The following is a 19,480-nucleotide window of genomic DNA, read 5'->3' on the forward strand; positions in this document are numbered from 1 at the left end:
ACGCTGCCATCAGCAGCCCAATCTGCCCACCGGTCAGGACTTCATCCAATCTGTTTTCTGTCCGGTTCTGACTGTAAAGTTGCTACAAGCAGCTTTGATCTGCATCGGAAAACATTTATTTGGGCTCGTTGGAACCTCTGTAGCTCTTTTCAATGAACAACAGATCAGTTGAAACAAGACAGCGCTGAATAAATCTGGTTCTCCTCATTCTCAGCTTAATCTGACGGACGAGACGCCTCTCAGTGGCCATTTTCACCCGGCTGTGCCAAACACAAACACCATTCTCTTATTTCCCTGTATACCTGCTGTTGTTTTGCACTATTTAAACAGATAACCGCGATCCAACATTAATCTAGTTAAACGGTGAAGCAAGCTGCTGGCCGTCGGCCAGGCTGTCTGGATATGTTACTGCTTGGAGGTAATCCTGTCTGAAAATCGCTCTTATTGTGAAGCGTGAGCTGGAAATCGCCTCCACTCTGAGCTCAAAAGCTCTCAATATGTTCTCAGGTTTAACCAGGGCAAATGTTGCACATCAGACTCATATTTCACACAGTATTTGGGGATAAATGAAGAGGAAAGTCGTGTCCCGAGGAACGCGCGGCCTCATGTTTGTCAGACAATACTTCAGTGAATAAAAAGGTTTTTAAAGCTTAACAAACATCCAAAGCTGCAAATCCAGATTATCTTGTGATAAACTAGTTGATAATTATGGATAAATCATAATTCAGATGACAATGGGCAAATAAAAGAGTAAAAGTTAAATTACTGGACATCTCTCTCTAAAGAGAAAGAAATCTAAGAAGGCCCAATAAATTCATGCATAATTAGCAGCAACAGGCTTTATTTGAGAAACATTTATTTCAGATGTAAAAAGACTACAGTGAAAATATTGCAAGCTTTTTAAAGTTCATAAATAAATAAAAAATATTCTCACACCGACGTCGCCATGTTGTTTACACTGCAATGCAACCTGGGTAGATGATGCATGCAGGGTGGTAAAATATTAGCTCCGTCCAGCCAGTGCAGTAAGTTCTGCATCGTTAAGCTGCTTCAATTTGAACCAGAACAGGTTGAAAAGATGAAGGAAAATGAAGATGAAGAGAACCAAACGGATGAAGAGGAGCGACTCTGCTGCTGCAATCTGGAAATGCTAAACTGGAGAGCATGTGCTGCAGAAAGCTCCAGATATACCAGAATGTAGACTCTAACTTGACGCATCCGACTATTATCTTTCAGTTTGGTTTTTTGTATTAGTTCCTGCTACTGGTGTTAGCTTCTGCTACTGGTGTTAGCCTATGCTACTGGTACTAGCTTATGCTAATGGTGCTAGCTTATGCTTATGGTGTTAGCTTCTGCTACTGGTGTTAGCCTATGCTACTGGTACTAGCTTATGCTAATGGTGCTTGCTTATGGTGTTAGCTTCTGCTACTGGTGTTAGCCTATGCTACTGGTACTAGCTTATGCTAATGGTGCTAGCTTATGCTTATGGTGTTAGCTTCTGCTACTGGTGTTAGCCTATGCTAATGGTGCTAGCTTATGCTAATGGTGCTAGCTTATGCTTATGGTGTTAGCTTCTGCTACTGGTGTTAGCCTATGCTACTGGTACTAGCTTATGCTAATGGCGTTAGCTTATGCTTATGGTGTTAGCTTCTGCTACTGGTGTTAGCCTATGCTAATGGTGCTAGCTTATGCTAATGGTGCTAGCTTATGCTTATGGTGTTAGCTTCTGCTACTGGTGTTAGCCTATGCTACTGGTACTAGCTTATGCTAATGGCGTTAGCTTATGCTTATTATGCTTGGTCTGCTCACCAATACATGATGCTCAACATGTTCAGCAAAGTCATAAACCAGCCATGTGTCATCCTCAATCTGCTTCTGCTCGTTAGCTGGCTTGTTGACCTTTGCAGAGCAGCCAGGTGAGGTCCACAGGTCCAACACCGTCAGCTGGCAGTGAGCTGCAGCTAATCGATACGCCTCGTCCTTCAGCCTTCAGCCAGAGCCAGGCACTTTTAACGCCTGATTCAAGCAGCCACCTAAAAACCTCAACTTTATTAATCTCAGTGGGAAAAACCTCCCAGTCCACACATTCACTCCTAACCAAAATTATTGATGAAACATGAACTAAGCATAAGCACCAAACCCAAGAAACAAGTTAGAAACAAAAGAAGCTCCCCATAAATGGAGCATGAAGATCTGCTGCAGTCTGACTCATGAATGCGTCATGGAAGCGTTGAAGTGCTGACCCTCTGCCTGCATCAGTGGAGAAACTTAAACAGGTTTGTCCAATTCATGTCCAGAAGCTCTTATTGGACAATGTATTTGTGTCCTGCTCACCGGCAGAGACACAATGAGCTGTAATTAGGTTCTGTCAGCAGTTCAGTTCAGTGAGGAAGACGTCATGGCTTTCATTGAGATGAATATGTTTCTGGCCGGCTGATAATAGACAAAGAGGACTGCTGAGTCAACATTCAGGAAGAAAATGAGAATGACTTGCAGGTAACTTTCTTTGGAGGTCGGTTGACGGCACTGCAGGAAAGCTGGAGCGTTTAAATTCACATTCAAGTTCCAACAAAAGCTCTGAAAGGAAGAACAAGGTAAGAACGTCCTCCTGATCCCCCGGCTTCAGGACTGACGGCGCTGCAGAGGAGATTTATCTGGTCCATACGCTCCTCTGGCACTCAAAGTCCACAGAAAGCTTTAAGAGCCCAGAAGAGAGGAGGAAATGAGGCGCTGCGAGGCTCCTTTTCATCACCTTTACGGCCCGGCCGCTGGGGCGTGAATCCTCCAGACAGACCATTTAGTCTCAGAGGTCAAGGTCGCGGGAACAGCCCGGTGACAAACGGTGAGGTCTAACGCCTCGCTGCAGTTCAGCAGGACACATTGAGACATGGGTCGGTTTGTAGAGCGTAAAGCTTCCATCACACCAAATGTTCCTAATACATAAATCTAACTCATGGCGAGAAGCAATTAAAGTTTTTAATCAAGTTAATTGCAGTCTGTGATTTATTAATCACATTTAATTGAGAACCAAACAAAATAAGCAACACTCTAAATTTAAAACCTCATTTTGCTGCTGAATGACTCAGCAAATAGACATAAGAGCTAAAAACAAAAATATTCAACACAAATAAATCATCAAAGAAGCTTCACAAACACACAATCAACCAATCGACCTTTGACCTGTAGGCCCTGAGAGGAATGGTCTCCAAACTTCTGGACTTCTTCCACTAAATAAATGCAGCAGAATTACAAGTTTGATTAACTTTGAGGACGGCTGGAGCGCAGCATCAGATCGGGGCGTAACATGAGGTTCTGGTACCACATGAGGTTCTGGTACCACATGAGTTCTGGCACCACATGAGGTTCTGGTACCACATGAGGTTCTGATACCACATGAGGTTCTGGTACCACATGAGGTTCTGGTACCACATGAGGTTCTGATACCACATGAGGTTCTGGCATCACATGAGGTTCTGATACCACATGAGGTTCTGGTACCACATGAGGTTCTGATACCACATGAGGTTCTGGTACCACATGAGGTTCTGATACCACATGAGGTTCTGGTACCACATGAGGTTCTGATACCACATGAGGTTCTGGCATCACATGAGGTTCTGATACCACATGAGGTTCTGGCACCACATGAGGTTCTGGTACCACATGAGGTTCTGATACCACATGAGGTTCTGGTACCACATGAGGTTCTGATACCACATGAGGTTCTGGTACCACATGAGGTTCTGATACCACATGAGGTTCTGGTACCACATGAGGTTCTGATACCACATGAGGTTCTGGCATCACATGAGGTTCTGATACCACATGAGGTTCTGGCACCACATGGTTCTGATACCACATGAGGTTCTGGTACCACATGAGGTTCTGATACCACATGAGGTTCTGGTACCACATGAGGTTCTGATACCACATGAGGTTCTGGCTCACATGAGGTTCTGATACCACATGAGGTTCTGGTACCACATGAGGTTCTGATACCACATGAGGTTCTGGCACCACATGAGGTTCTGATACCACATGAGGTTCTGGTACCACATGAGGTTCTGATACCACATGAGGTTCTGATACCACATGAGGTTCTGGTACCACATGAGGTTCTGATACCACATGAGGTTCTGATACCACATGAGGTTCTGGTACCACATGAGGTTCTGGTACCACAGTCTGCAGCGTTTTAATGCCAGATTGTCCTCCACAGTTGCTGCGCCAGTGAAGCCCACCAGCCGGCTGCTTCCCCCTCCAGCTGGACTCTTCGTATCTCCGCCGATGCAGGCATCGCTCTTACATAATCAGCAAATGATCTGGAAGGAACTTTAAGTTATTTCTCAGCTCAACAACTCGCCCTGTTCTCACTGAAAATCTGAATCTTCTGGGGGTCATTTCACCAGATAGAAAAAGTGTTGACTTCCTGATGTCATTTCCTGTCTTCACCCATGAGATATGCATGAAGACGATGGACGAATGAAGCTTTCAGACTTAATTTTTGAAAAGTCTGTGAGGTTGTGGGCAGAAATGTCACTGGGAACTCGGCCTTTAAAAGCTCAGAAAGCTCCGTCTCTGAGACGTCATTAAATATTAAGAGCAACTGAGTGCAGCGTCTGGTAACAGTGAGATTGTCTGAGATCAACCGCATCAAACGGGTGAGACGGAGGAGGCAGAGGGTGAGAGAGAGGTGAGAAGGACGGAGCTGGAGCTTCCTCCCTCCCAGGGGAGCAGCTTTCATCGGGCCGAGGCAGCGGGCCGCCGGCCGGGCCGGGCCGGGCCGGTGCAGACGCAGCGCAGGGGAGAGAGATGCAACATAAACGCAACCGAGCGAAACGTTGCCTAGACAGGAAACGTTTCGCTCGTAAAGGTCAATCCGGCTCCACTGAGCAGAAACTGTCAAGATCCACATGGCTGCCGAGTTCCTGAGCGGTACCGACCGGTTCAGGAAGCAGAAACCGAGCAGCAGCTGGGGGACGACCAATAAGAGGTCCAAACCCCAAACGGACCAGAACCAAACGGACCAGAACCAAACAGACCAGAACCAAACACACCAGAACCAGATGACCAGAACCAAATGGACCAGAACCAGATGACCAGAACCAAACAAACATGAACCAAACGGACCAGAACCAAACGGACCAGAACCAAACAGATCAGAACCAAACAAACATGAACCAAACGGACCTGGACTCCATGGTGGTGAACACGAATAAACATTTACCAGAACTAACGGCTCATTAATTCAGATTTTCAGAAACTGGACCAGAAACTCATGAATGTTGAAAAACTCACTTCAACAACTCCTGAAACTGAACCAAAGTTCATTTTCACTGAACAGGAACTGAGGTTTGTGGGACGACCAAAATGCATATTCACACCTCACCCAACAGAACCAGACTTCCCAGCCAAATGGACCGGAGTTGGATTGAAGCGGACTGAATGGGGCTGGTGAGAATGCAGCCTGAGAAAACATTTATGCTGAACTCTTGTTGTATTTTGATGAGGCATGAAGAAGAGTAATAAAACCATTTCACCCAGTGAAAGCTGAGGTGATGTGAAACATTTTCTCTGCTGGTTTGGTCTGCAGCCAACATGAAACACAACTAAACTCATACAGGAACCAGAGCAACACATCGTCTCCATGCAGAGACAAAACGGACCGAGCTGTGAGAACCTTTACGTTTAGTGTAAATAATTCATTTCCCGTCTTCAAACGAGGCTCCTTGATCAGCTGCGGTTGTTGGTGCAAACAGCTTCAGGAGGAAATCTCTGAAGACGTGAGCCGTGCCGAAATGTGACGTCTGTTCAAAGCAAACGTTGCTGAACAGACATAAAAAAAAAACCTTGATTGGCTGCAAGAGGCAAACAGGAAAGCTGTTTGAATGCTAAAATCTACAACACCCTCCTCTCCTGAGGGCCTGCTGAAGGCCGCAAGATTGAAAACACACCCACCCACACACACACACACACACACAGCACAACGCACACGCACACACACATGTCTCTGTGTCAAATCCAAATTGGCTTTTTTGTATTATTTTCCTGCCTCTATCTCCTCAGTGCAGCCGGCGCTCCGGTAAGCCCGGTTTGACCTTGAAAGAGGAAACGGGAAGTGCAGCTAATCAATGCGCACACAGATCAGGGTGTGTGTGAGGAGAATACACACCGTTACTAGCGCCTTCATGATGCTAACGCGTCGTATTAGCATTCACACCGGCTCCTCTCACTGACCAGAACAACCTCATCGCTGTTTAACAGCAGAGAGAGAACCAGCAAACGAGAAGCTCGGTCAGACAAGGAGAAGCGGAAAACCAGAGAGCCGGCAGGTTTAAGAAGCGATGCGGCTTTCTGCACAGGGCGGCATTCTGCCAGGGAGCGGCAGGAGAACAGACTGTCAGTTCCAGAAACTACACAACAAAAAAGCTTCATGAAAGCACATGCAGAGTCAGTGAGACTCCACTGGACCAGCAAAGAGGAAGAGTTCCTGGTTCTTTAACCTATAAACTCCTGATTATGGGAAAAAGATATTCTGAAGATGTTTTCACACCTGATAGTCTGTTAGACTCTGTTTGATTTGAAACCAAATGTCATCACCTGCTCCATCTGCTGCTGTTGTTTCTCTTTCTCTCTGCTCAGAGTCAAACCAATGAATCAGATTCTTAAACAGCATAAAGTAGAGCCATGTCTAATGTGTCCCTGTTTCTGAGATATGAAACAATAATAACTGAGTCTGTCCTCTCAACCCTCTGCAGTCCTGGCTAAAAATGTTCATCCTGTCCTTCAGGACCAAATTAACTCGATTTGAGCTCGGGATGTTTCAGTCTCCCTGACTCCAGGAGCTCAGCCTGATCCGTCCTGATCCCACCGCCGCCGCTGCATCTGCAGCCACACCTGTCCACACTGCAGCCACACCTGTCCCACTGCAGCCACACCTGTCCCACTGCAGCTACACCTGTCCCACTGCAGCCACACCTGTCCCACTGCAGCTACACCTGTCCCACTGCAGCCACACCTGTCCCACTGCAGCCACACCTGTCCCACTGCTACACCTGTCCCACTGCAGCCACACCTGTCCCACTGCAGCCACACCTGTCCCACTGCAGCCACACTGTCCCTGCAGCTACACCTGTCCCACTGCAGCTACACCTGTCCCACTGCAGCCACACCTGTCCCACTGCAGCCACACCTGTCCCACTGCAGCCACTCCTGTCCCACTGCAGCCACACCTGTCCCACTGCAGCCACACCTGTCCCACTGCAGCCACTCCTGTCCCACTGCAGCTACACCTGTCCCACTGCAGCCACACCTGTCCCACTGCAGCTACACCTGTCCCACTGCAGCCACTCCTGTCCCACTGCAGCTACACCTGTCCCACTGCAGCCACACCTGTCCCACTGCAGCCACTCCTGTCCCACTGCAGCCACTCCTGTCCCACTGCAGCTACACCTGTCCCACTGCAGCCACACCTGTCCCACTGCAGCCACTCCTGTCCCACTGCAGCTACACCTGTCCCACTGCAGCTACACCTGTCCCACTGCAGCCACTCCTGTCCCACTGCAGCTACACCTGTCCCACTGCAGCCACACCTGTCCCACTGCAGCCACACCTGTCCCACTGCAGCCACACCTGTCCCACTGCAGCTACACCTGTCCCACTGCAGCTACACCTGTCCCACTGCAGCCACACCTGTCCCACTGCAGCCACACCTGTCCCACTGCAGCCACTCCTGTCCCACTGCAGCCACACCTGTCCCACTGCAGCTACACCTGTCCCACTGCAGCCACTCCTGTCCCACTGCAGCCAGAGTCTGGGTGAACAGGTAAACAGGTGAACAGGTGAGAGTCTTCAGGTGGGCTGAAGGAAAAGCATGCTCCCCCTGCAGCGCTAACAGCAGGTTAGAGGAAACACAAGCAAAGATGTATCTCAGCACAGCTGGATGCTAATGAATGCTCTAATCACCCAGCGCTCCCACAGATCAGCAACTTATGCAGAACATGACTAATTATCATATCAGCAGGCAGAGATCTGTCAGCCATGACAAACTCAAGCCTGGAAAGGAGACCTTTACCGATCGACTCTCAATTACATGTTTGCAATCATCTTCATTTAACATCTCAGTTAAACTTCCTTCTTCTTCCACTTGTTTCTCCTCCTGTGGTTCAAAAAGCCTGCAACACTTACTGTAAACAAATAATAATGATGATCATTTAGATTTTCTATCACGCTTTATCATTTTTTCTACTTTGGTCAACTTTTTCTGACACACAAATTCCACAAATGTCAAGAGAAGCTGCAAAGTTTCCATCAAAAACTCCAGAGTTTTCTCTGTAAATGTTTAATGTTCAGGCAGAAAGAAGGAAAAGCTTCTCTGCCGCAGTGTTTGCTTTAGTTTGGTTTAGTTTTCAGATGTTCCCACTCAACGCAGACATGCTCAAACTTTTTACATTTTTCTCTCCATTAAGCCGTGATGAAGAGATAATTAGAGGTTTTTACTGCTAAAGGTACATTTCTCCATTAAGGTACTGAAACCTGAGTTCCAGTAGGAGTCAGAGATTTGACTGTTTGTTGTGTGAGCAGTGCTGCAGCAGTCTGAGGCTGCAGCAGTCTGAGGCTGCAGCAGTCTGAGGCTTCAGCCGCCCTGCTCGTGAAGCTGCAGCGCTGCAGCGCCCCCGGCTGCACTGAGCATGCTCAGTGAGTCTTCCTGTGGGCGGCATCGTGAGGAAGCCAGCAGAAATCTGTCAGGTATTCCTGGAGTTCCCCTGATGCCTGTGAGTTGCGTCAACACAGGAGCTGAAAATAAATCCTGGCTGCAAACTGACACGTTTTTTTTTTTTGTACTGGTTCTGCTGCAAATAAAAAGATTACGAATGAATTTATCATTTGACTAAGATAAACACGTCTGACCTGATGTAAAACTTCATATCTATGTTTTATCTTTGTAGTGTAATCTAATACTGGAAGTTTCCGAAAAATCCAACCTGCAGTTTGAGAACAGAGGTGATTAAAATTCCACATTAAGAAGAAACCATTGGCTCTCCTAACACTTTCTCTAAAATAAACATAATTAAAGCAATTTAAGGTTCAAAGCTGAAATATGATCGTTACTTTCTGTCAGTAAATCTGCAGCACAGAACTAATAGTGCCGTCACAAAAACCTCACAATAGATGTTCACTACTTATTTTGTCTTTTAAAATCGACGGTGATAACTGCCAGTGGTGAGCGCAACAATCCAAAACGTTCACCAATGAACAAGAATCTGCACTAAATTAGCAGAAGCTAACGCCAAACCGCTAAAAAACATTACAGAAGTTATAACCACTAAACAGATATAAAAACGAGCACAAGCTAATGCTAACCATTAAGACGACTGTCACTGTCTCACCGGTGTGAAACTGTCAAACAACAAAGTCCTCGGTTTCTGATTTTGCCACATATTGTTACTTTAATGTTTAATAAATATTATGACCAAAGTTTAAAAATTCATCCACGTCATTAAAATGGGAAACATTTTATTGCAATAACTGGTTAAAAGGCTCAAAACTCCTGAAATTCAGTTGGTAAAGGGTGATATGAAACATGACCTGATGGGTGAGGAAACATATTTTTATGTCTTTAAACACATTTGAAAGGTTTTTACAGTAAAAATTGGGATTTTTGGTCCAAAGAAAACATCCAGGTCTGACCAAAAACTCCTGAACTTTGTGGATGATGATCTACGATCCAGTGAGTCCAAATGGTACCATCCTTTCTTATTCTTTGTTTTTCTGCTGAATTGCACATTAAATACGTCGCAGCTCATGCAGAAAGTTTGGTCTGTGTTTTATGAAGCAAACAGCTGACCCTCCCACCAGGGCCTCAGAGCCTTTAAGACCCTCTATATGAGTTACTGCAGAATCCCGGCATTGATTTTGGTATTCTCGGCATCGTGGGTCGTGTTTCAAGCTGCTTTTGTCTCTGTTTATACTGATGTCTGATCCATCAGGCCTCCAGATTAAATTTAGACCCATTTTGCGACCGCTCCTGGAGAGAGCGCGGTTAATCTCAAGAGAGAGAGAACATTTGGGTCCACACAGACTGATTGGTTGCAGATTCTTCTCGACAATAAGAGGAGGAATCAGCCGGTGTTATCAAGCTGCAAAAGGCAAAAACCAATTCCACAGCAGACATAACTCCAGCTGAGATATTAGGCAGAATGAATGCTGCTGTTATCAGCGTGTCCTAACGGGGAAGGGAAAGCTGAGACTTGCACTGGACCAGCTAACAGCTTCTCCAAGAACGCTATCCACTAATTGATCTGCAGAAGATGCCAAACTTACTAAAAACTGCAAGCTGAGTTTGTGAGTCCAAGGTGTTAAAAAAGAGCAAAGTTTCTAAAGATGAACGATCAGTGTGGCTGACTGAATCACAGCCGCGCTGTCAGGCACCTCTAGCAGGTTTTTCTGCTGCGATTTTCACCTGTAAGAGTGAAAATCCAAACCCAGCTGAGAAAAAGCCTCCAGTCCACTGATGCTGCAACAATCATGAAAATCTTTATTCCTTCGCTTCATTTCAGAGCGTCAGGAAGCTCCGAGTTGATGGTTTCTCTGCCGTCAAAACAATCCCACTGCCTGCTTGATGGATGCATAGAAGAGTTCAAACAACTAACAGGAGACGCAACATAGCTTTTAGCATTTCATATTTTTAGGAGAATCATTTATAAAACAGTTTTCATTCACCACTGCAATCCAGTCAAAAGTTCAGAAGTACTCGCATCTCCTAAACTTTTCCACCTTTTACAACAAACCTCAAAGCGTTTGTGTGGATTTTATGACAGACCAACACAAAGTGGCGCTTCATTTACCGTCAGAGATTTCTGTCTACATTAAACTTTAAATCAAGTCATTAATTAATTGTAATTATTTGCATTTTAACTAAAAACCATTTATAACCAAAATGAGAAACACTTTGCCACTAATTTATTAAATACCTAAACAAAACTCAACAACAAAGTTATTTCAAGTTTTTAATCTTATTTACATTATTAAATCATCAGATTGGAGCAAAATGTTTTTCTATCTAGAGTTTCAGGAAGTTCTGGTCATTCATGGAGCTTCTGTACAAATATGGACGCTGACGTTAGCGTTAGCTGCAACATGTATAGCACTCAGATGCTATTATGGGCTAGCATAGCTTCCCTAAGGCTAACTTCTTCTAGCACAACTTTGTGCCCAACAATACTATTTTCCAGCATCCAATCAGATCATTTTATGTTTTAACCGTTAAAATCTGTTAATTAACGAATCAAAATGTGCAGCAAACGTGCAAAATGAAACCTTTTCACTGCAAAACACTATGAGAAGAAAAACAGGGCGGTGGCAGCATGATGCTGTGGGGAAGTTTAAGGAAACATGAGCAGGTTCAGCAGGACAATGATCCAAAACACAGAACGGTTCAGATCAAGGCTTACTGTGTCAGAACGGCCTAGCCAAAGTTCAGACTTTAGTTGAGTTGAGAATCTGTGGTGAACTGAAAGTTTACAGACATTCTGCGTTCCAGGAAGCCGGAACGCTTCCTACTAATGAAAACATGGGCTCTACAAAGTCTGGGCTGAATTTAAATACTTCAGAGATTTCACTTCATAATGACTCACTCAGCTGGTGATGATCAGTTTAAGGGATGGAAACGCCGTCCTTTAAACTGGCGGTTCTGAGTGAAGACAAACCCACTCAGCTTCCATAAAGCAGCCAATGTTCTGCCTGAGTCAACAGATTCGATCAGAAAACAACAAACTGATGCTCCACCATCAGCCCTTCAGCTGCAGCTTCATGCAAATCAAGATTCATTCATTTGCTAATGTGTGTCTGTCTCTAGTACATTCTGGTCCGATCCAATTTCCACTGAATACAGTTAATAAAAGGTTTTTAAATGAGATTTAAGCTAATGTTGCGAATTGAGCAGCTGAGAAGAAACCAGGTCTGGCCAGCAGGGGGAGCTGCTCCTCTGACAGCGGGGGGTGAACAGTTCCCGGTGCTGAAAGCTCAGCAGCCGGAAAAACTGCAGACAAACAAACTGCCACATGTGATTAGGACAAACAGACAGCAGATTCCCGCTCTGCTGCTCCACGGCCAAATTCAGGAACTGCAAATCAAAGTTTCTGAACCTGAAGCAGCAGCGAATGAAGGAGGCGCCAGGTGAGGCGCTGAGGACTCACCTGGTTGGTGAAGAAGCGCGCGCTCTCCGAGATGAGCAGCTGGACCAGGATGTGCAGCCCGGAGGTGAAGAGGCCGGCCAGGATGGCCCAGGTGAGCGGCAGCGGCAGCATGCTGTAGGTGGCGAACAGCGTGAACAGGACGTAGCCCACGCCGTCCCCAGCAGCCCGTAGCCCAGGCCGGCCGCCAGGATCTGCGTGGCCATGGCCACCCAGGTGACCACGCCGCTGTACTGCAGGTAGCTGTGCGAGGTGGTGTCCTTCCGCACCACCACTAAGGCACAAAATGACCACCTCTATGCCGGTGAAGAAGCCCAGCAGCGTGCCCTTGATGGGGTCCATGGGGGTGGAGGCCATTGTGAGGTGCAGCACCAGCAGGGTGAGCTTGGTCACCACGTCCAGGATGTTCATCACCACCACGGACTTCCGCCGCTGGCCCAGGAAGTAGCGCTGGTAGAGCCGCTCCAGGTCGCGCGACTTGAAGGCGTTCCGCAGCGTGGGGAAAATCACGCCCCGGTACGTGTAGCCCCAGTTCAGGAAGAAGTCCGAGTTGCTGGGCGCGCAGTCGATCTGCAGGAAACCAGGTCGCTGCTCGCGCGCTCGGGGAACACCTTGGTCCCGCCGTTGTTGTGCCGGTCCCCCACCGACGTCCGGCCCGCGGACTGCTCCGCGCGCCCTGGATCGGGTCGAAGGGGTCGTCTTTCGTCCCCCCGCCGCCGCCGCCGCCGCCGCCCTGCTCGTGGATGAAGCGCTGCTCGGTGATGTGCCGCACCGCGTTCTGCCACAGCAGCCGCTTGGGCCGCGCGCTGCCGCTGCCGCTGCCGCTGCTGCTCGGCGTCTTGTTGATGGTGTACAGCTCCTCGCTCGCGCTGGAGCAGCGCACCTCCGACAGCTCCCATCACCGCCTCTCAGCTCCGATCGCCTGTCTCAGTCTCCTCTCCTCCTGCTCCTCCGGACTCTCAGTCGGATCAGCGGTTTGGGGACACGACGTTCTCGTGCGCATCGAACCGAGGGCGCGTGCTTTTTTTCGGGTTGGGGTGGGAACGGCGCGGGGCAAAGCGCGGCTGGAAGTCATTGCGGATCCCTTACAGAACCTTTCGAACCGATCCCGCCTCTGTCGGACCAGCCATCATGATCCCCGCGTGGGAAAATCACCGCGTGGCGCGTCCGAGCAGCGAACGCAGCTCGAGCCACTGTGACCGGACCGCGGGCACCATCAGGGGGTCGCGGCGCCACGCAGCCACGCAGAGCCGGGACCGTGGATCAGAAAGAGACTCTGTTTGGAAGCGGGTCGGAGGATCCGGGTCCAACCGAACCAGAACCAGAACCAGAGCGGGATTAAGACGCTGCAGGAATTCCCTGTTTTCTTTGAAAGATTCCCAAAAGAATCACCAGGCGCGGAGGAATAAAGAAAAGCAGAACAAGAACTCCATAAATTCCGTTTATGAATCCAGAGGAAATTCAGAACCTGAAACTTGTTGCTGCGCGCGAGCCTCCACCTTCAGGATCAAAGCTCATCCCGCGCGCTGGGAACACCTGTCTGACAGCGCGAGGCGAGCAGCCGCGCGCCAACCCGGTAAATAAACAACGCGCACGATGCGTCTCCGTGCAGCGCGAGCCCAGGCTGATCTTCCTCCTCCTCCTCTTCCTCCGGTCTCCCCTGTCAGACCTCCGCGGTTCCTCCTCCTCCTCCTCCGCGGTGTTTCAGAGCCGCGCCGGCCGCGTGCAGAGGCGCAGAGAGCGGCGGCTGGTCAGCTCCGCTCCGCTCGGGTTTGACGTCACCCTCCGTGTGTCTGCGCTCTCTCCTCCCGCATAACCCACGGTGTCATCCCACGCGCCTCCGCTCATCCTTTGTCTGCTAACTCTCCTCTCCACCGCTTCGCGCCTCCTTCCGTATCTGGGTCACTTTTGGATCAGGCAGCCAGCCTACATTCTGGATCCGTTCCCACGGATTTCCTTGGGATTTTAGCTGAAATGCTGGAAGCTTGACTCTACTTACGGCAACCTGGCATAACATTATGACCACTAACGGGGATCTTCTGTTTCTCCCAACGCGATGTTACAGTTTGAACATAACAGGCAGGGTCTTTGACTAGGCCATTCTGACATTAATACATTTGGAATAAAATGATGTGTCCCCCGACAGATCAATGATGGTACAAATGGAGCTGATGCAGATATAAACTTTTTAAATGTCTTAAATGGAAACTGTCGGTACAACACAAAGCATTTTTATTTAAGCTCCACTTTATTTTAAGTCTTTTATTTTTAAAAAGTCGCTCCAGGAACGTGGTGGGTCGGTCATCCCGCCCTGTTCCTGGACCCGAACCGGGCGGGTTCCTGGACCCGAACCGGGCAGGTCGGCCAGTCCATAGGGAGGTTCGGGAGGTTTCCCAGCGGGTCGGTTTCAATCAGCGATCAGAACCGTTTTTGTTTGGTACCCCAGAAAGCTCATCCCAAATGCCCCTCCCCTCTCAGGTATTCCAGCTTTTATTCCGCCTTCATGTTTTCCAGGTTTTCATTTGGTTTCCAAACCAAACCAGTTGAGTTTGGTATGAAGATCTAAACTTCTTTCTGGTGTTGCTGTCGCCTCTGAACTCCTAATGGTTTTTCTCAAAACAAAATCTTTCTTCTGCCCATCCCTTCAGATTTCTGCAGTGTGTTAAAATGACTGAGGTTGTCTCTGCTGTGACCTTTGGGCAGCTGGTGGCAGTGGGTTCCTGCAGATTGAAATGTGCTGCACATCATCAAACAAGCAGAACTTCAAACACAAGTTACATAAACAAAACATTAATATCTGTATAAAGTCAACAGACGGTCAGATTACAGTTCGTACATCAGTTTTAGTGAACATGTTTTCACTCAACCGTCTTTTGATCTTTGCTCTTTCTGATTTGACATGTAATTTTTTGCTGCTGGCTGAAATCATCCAAACTGTAAGTAAAGCCCAGAGTGATAAAGAGAGTCTAATCGTGGCGCTTGCATGTTAATCACCAGCGGTAAACTCTGAATCAATCACCCGTAAAAACTCCCCAGAGATGATTTTACAATCATGCCCTGCAGATCTGTTCTCCCAGCTCTGCCGCCGGTTAAAGACCATTCATTCATCAAGACGCCAAAATGGAGGTGAGACGTTCTCCAATGAGGCTCCATCATCCTCCTGCTCTTTTCCTCATGCATGAGACTCTGAGCCGAGGCGGTCAGAGCTCGCCGGATTAGACAGGGTGAAACGACTCCCTCCTGAACCTCCAGTTCCTCCCCACGCCTGCACGGCTCCAGGCAGAAGGAAAAGCCGCCTCATTGCTATTCAGTCTATTTTTACCTCCACCCTGTCTCTACTGTAGCTCTTCCTTCTGCTGATTCCAGGGAACAGAGTTACAGAAATCCAGAAAGATGCTTTTCAACATTTCCCCTCCGGTGTGACTGATGGGAGGGAAAACCCACAAAAACGCTTTCAGCAGAAAGTTTCAATAAAAACCTGCATTAATGTACGAATAACAGAATGCTGGATAAAGCCATTCGAGGTCTGCAATAAGAGACGTGTTAATTAACATGTAATAAATGAACAAAATCCTGAAATAACCTATGCATCAAGGTTACAGGTTTGAGCTGTTTTATATGACAGGATATGTATATTTACACTTGTATTGACCATAAATGTAAATGTAATTTATTTTGAAGACCAACATCGGCAGCTGCTTCCTGTTTGGCTGTTGCAGGAACTAGAGGCGGTTGGAGGAAACAAAGGCAACAGAAAGGCAGCTAATGCTAATGCTATATTAGCACTAGCATTAGCATTGGTGTGAAAATGACTAATGTTCATGAATATAGCTTTTAAATGACAGTGACGTAGTTAATAAATGTAGTTTGTCCTTCATGTGTGAAATGTTTCGGATATGTTCAGAGCTTAATGTCGGGTCCTTTTTCTGTTGAGACCCATTTCTGGATGCTTTTTCAGATGAGTTTATTAAAATACTTTCAGAGGAAGACGTGAGGAAACATCTACGATGCCGAATGCTTTTTATTGTGTTCTCTCAAAATAAACATAAAGAGGCTGGTTCTGTTCTGGTTCTGCTTCTGTTCTGGTGACGACTGTGGACCCTCTGGAGATGATGACGCAATTCTTCATCTTCATAAAATCAAGAAATGTATGGACAACCCTATCTAGAGAAAACAGCAACTTCAGTCAGAGGCTTCTTCAGATTCACTGCAGTACAGACTGCTACAGCAGATCTTTCCTGCCAACAGCCACCAGTTATCTTCAATAACTGTTGGAAGAATCTGCAGTGATGGTTTAGCCTGAATTCCTCTGCTGCTCTAAAGTATCCTCAGCTCCCTCATTCATTTTGCCACAGTCACATTAAAGCAGCATTACTGGAAGTAGATCAGTCTGAGCGACTCCTTCTTGAAAATGTCACAGCTCCCTCAGAAATGAAGCCGTTTGCCTTTCGGTGTGGACGGACCCGCTAATTTCAGCATGCCAACCTGCTAAAAGCCCGGCGGGGTCACAGGTGACAGCTCATCAATTCCAGCCCGTCGTAATTCAGGGTTTCAGTGACGACATGACAGACGAGCAAATAGGTGACGCAGCCGGAGACGCAGCAGGAGACGCAGCAGGAGACACTGCTTTAACCAGGAGGGAAAGCAGAGGGACCAACAACAAACCGGGTCCCTGAACCACTGGGGCCCTGAACCGCTGGGGCCCTGAAACGCTGGGATTTGTCCTTCTTGCTTTTAAGTCATTTCCACATTTTTCAATGTAATTATGACTCATAGGTCCGTTGTGACTCCAAGCTGCTAATCATTATTTCATCAGTCATCCAGATCAACGGTTTTCAGTTTTTTCTTTGTAATTTGGAGGCTTTTTCACTCATTTCCATCATCTGACCGTTTCCTCTTCCATCTGATTTGATATCTCAATTTCCTCTCATCCATCAGTCATCCAATCAGAAACAGGAAGCTAAAGCCAATTAAGTTAGTTATTTTCAAAGTAAGGGCCTCAAAAAATTGGATGGAAGATGACAAAAAAAAACAAATATATATATATATAAAGATAAAAAATGTAATCTAATACATTTTTGAATATATTTTTAACTATATTCTTTAATCTAATCTGTTTTTAATTCATAATAATGAAATAAGTTTCTAACAAAATCTTTCTACTCTCTTGCACATCTTTTAAAATCGAATACTATTAATGACAACTTCACAAAATTTTCTTATACAGAAAATTAACACTTTCAGGTTCATGCTTTTGAATTTTCCACATTGTGACAATTAAAAGACTCTATTCGAGAATAACTTATTGAATTATAATTTTCCATGTTCATGTTTCTGACTGGATTATCAAAGCAGAAAATGGAAAAGTTCTGAGAATAAAAAGACCAAAGAAGCCGCAGCAGCCAGCTGTGGAGGAACCTGCTGCTAAAATCACAGAGATAAAAACTCCTGGCCAACTAAAATCAGAGCAAATTATTGAAAAGTTGGTCTCCAGTCTGTTCTGCATCCAGAACCAGAACCAGAACCAAACGCGTCATCCAAGAAGCAGCATTCAGCTTCTATGCACCACAAATCTGGAACTAACTCCTAGAAAACTGAAAACCAGCTGAAACACTGAGTCAGTCAGAGCTACGTTTGAACCATAATAAATGAAACACTTTGATGTGGAATGATTTCATAAATGTTTGGTGTTTTTTTAAAATAATTTTGTCTTTTTGTGTCTTTATAATGTGAAGCACTTTGACCTGCCCTGCTGCTGAAATGTGCTACATAAATAAATCTGATCGACTGATTGAAGTTGATTTCTTTATATTTTAGTGATCATGCTATGATATCTAGTGTATTCATTTCTTAAATCATAAAGCTCAGCGATCAGCAGGTCTGATGTCGGCTCCAGTGAATGAAACTCCTGCTGGTGAAGCAGAGCGGTTCTGTGGGTCATTCAGAACCGGATCCCTGCAGACCGTTCAGCCCAGTCCGAGGCCGTGAGTGAAGCCGAGCCTGGTTGGGCCAATCAGCAGAGGAACAGACTGTACCGATGAAGTCATCTGGAGCAGCGCCGCCGAGCGTGAGTAACAACACAAAGAACTGCTCTGCGATCGGCCGTGATTCATCCGGAGGTCTTCAAGTGAAACGCAGCACGCTCGTTATGAGGCAGAAATGACTCAGACACTAATTAACTCATTACTTGACTGATGAAACACCTGCAGGTGAGAGAGACCAATTAGAGACGTTCAGGTCTGGGATCTTGACAGGTTTTAATGTCAGACAGAGAAAACCGACCGAAACTTTTATTTCCTTGGAGGTTCTTGAATCTGAAAAAAAAAACTGTTTATTAATATGACATCAAATTGAAACATCAATTGTTTTAAGGTTTGTTAAAATGTTTTAATCTCCTCTGACCACAGCAGATTTTGTGAGTAAATGTCCACTTACAGCTGCTAATTTTAATACATCAAAATATGTCTTACTTATGAATACGGTCTGTGGAAGCCGTCTTAGCATTAGCACAGAAGCTAACAGTCTTCCTTATTGCCACTCTTGAGGTTCAGCCAATCAGCAAAAAGGGAAATGAATGGTGCTCCTGGATTGGCTCATTTGCACACCAGTCGGTATTTCAGCTTCCCCAAACGGCTTCTGTTTCCAATATCATATGATGTATGAAATAATCAATTATCAAACAGACGGGTGATTCGGAAACAATTCGGAGTAAGATTCCGGAAATATCTGTGAAACTGAAACCGAATGGATTGATCTGCTGTATTTATGGGCTTTTATAAACATCATTCCTTCAACATGCTTCACAAATATTCATCAATTTTCTGAGTTTTCATAGCTGTAAATGTCGACGTCTCTTTATTTTCCATCTGTCCAAGAATAATCTTTTACTACTTTTATTTCATTTGTTTGTGGCGTTTGTTTCGTTTTCTCTGTCTCTTAAAAATGAAACTGCCATCATAAGTGATGTTCAAAGGTATTCAATTGTTATGCTGCCTAGTGATTCTGTGGAAAGAAAAGTTTTTACACCAAATGGGAAGAAAATTCCCACTTGGTTCATCTTTCTCAAGACAACCTGTGCAAAAGTGTTTCTTTCTAATTTTTCATATATTATTTATGTAATTTATTCCTCTAGCATTTTGCCAAATGATTCTTAGGCTAGAAGATGTGTCCTGAAAAGCAGTGGTGAGTCAGGCGATATGAATAAGTTATAAACATTAAAAGACAAACGGTTGCAGCTCAGACGTGAGCCGACCAGCCGCCGTAACGTCAACGAGGACGCTCAGGTC

At 46.1% G+C, this 19,480-nt stretch overlaps 1 protein-coding gene across 1 annotated transcript in view; it reads right to left on the bottom strand.

Moving 5' to 3' along the window:
• The window catches only part of LOC129351773 (adenylate cyclase type 8-like), an 85,409-nt gene extending 73,062 nt beyond the window's left edge, over nucleotides 1-12,347 (bottom strand). Inside the window, 1 exon segment of the mRNA XM_055020672.1 lies at nucleotides 12,198-12,347. Within this exon segment, the coding sequence (XP_054876647.1) occupies nucleotides 12,198-12,308 (111 nt within the window). The 5' untranslated portion in view covers nucleotides 12,309-12,347.
• Between the last annotated feature and the right edge of the window lie 7,133 nt (nucleotides 12,348-19,480).

Source organism: Poeciliopsis prolifica, unplaced genomic scaffold (genome assembly GCF_027474105.1).
Source record: "Poeciliopsis prolifica strain line A6 unplaced genomic scaffold, Auburn_PproV2 SCAFFOLD069, whole genome shotgun sequence".
Classification (NCBI taxonomy): Eukaryota; Metazoa; Chordata; class Actinopteri; order Cyprinodontiformes; family Poeciliidae; genus Poeciliopsis; species Poeciliopsis prolifica.